At 57.1% G+C, this 329-nt stretch overlaps 1 protein-coding gene across 1 annotated transcript in view; it reads left to right on the forward strand.

The window, feature by feature from the left end:
* The window catches only part of ETH_00036410 (uncharacterized protein), a gene marked incomplete at both ends in the record, with an annotated part of 3,557 nt that overhangs the window by 2,017 nt on the left and 1,211 nt on the right, over nucleotides 1–329 (forward strand). The window contains one exon of the mRNA XM_013375287.1: nucleotides 1–327. Coding sequence (XP_013230741.1) covers nucleotides 1–327 — 327 coding nt within the window. The remainder of the gene's footprint in view (nucleotides 328–329) is intronic.

A 329-nucleotide genomic window follows, 5' to 3' on the forward strand; every position in this document is an offset into this window, starting at 1 on the left:
CAGCAGCAGTGCTGCAGGAGAAGCAGCTTGTTCATTCTTCCGAATCACTTTTCTCAGAATGCTGCAGCTGCTGTGGTCAGCCCTCTCCTAGACGGGAAGACTCTTTAGGTACTCCTGCAGCAGCAGCAGCAGCAGCAGCAGCAGCAGCAACGCCAACTTCTGCTGCTGCCACAGCTTCTCGTCGCGATCGCTCTGCGGGCGTCCCCAAAAGGAGGCAGCACGACCCTTTTTCAGAAGCTGTGCTGCAGTTGCTGCATGACGAGCAGCAGCAGCAGCAGCAGCAGCAGTTGCTGCAGCACCTCGGGGCAAAGAAGAAAAGACTAGCAGTG

This window comes from Eimeria tenella, genomic scaffold, assembly GCF_000499545.2.
Source record: "Eimeria tenella Houghton genomic scaffold, Eth_scaff2640, whole genome shotgun sequence".
In the NCBI taxonomy this organism is placed as follows: Eukaryota; Apicomplexa; class Conoidasida; order Eucoccidiorida; family Eimeriidae; genus Eimeria; species Eimeria tenella.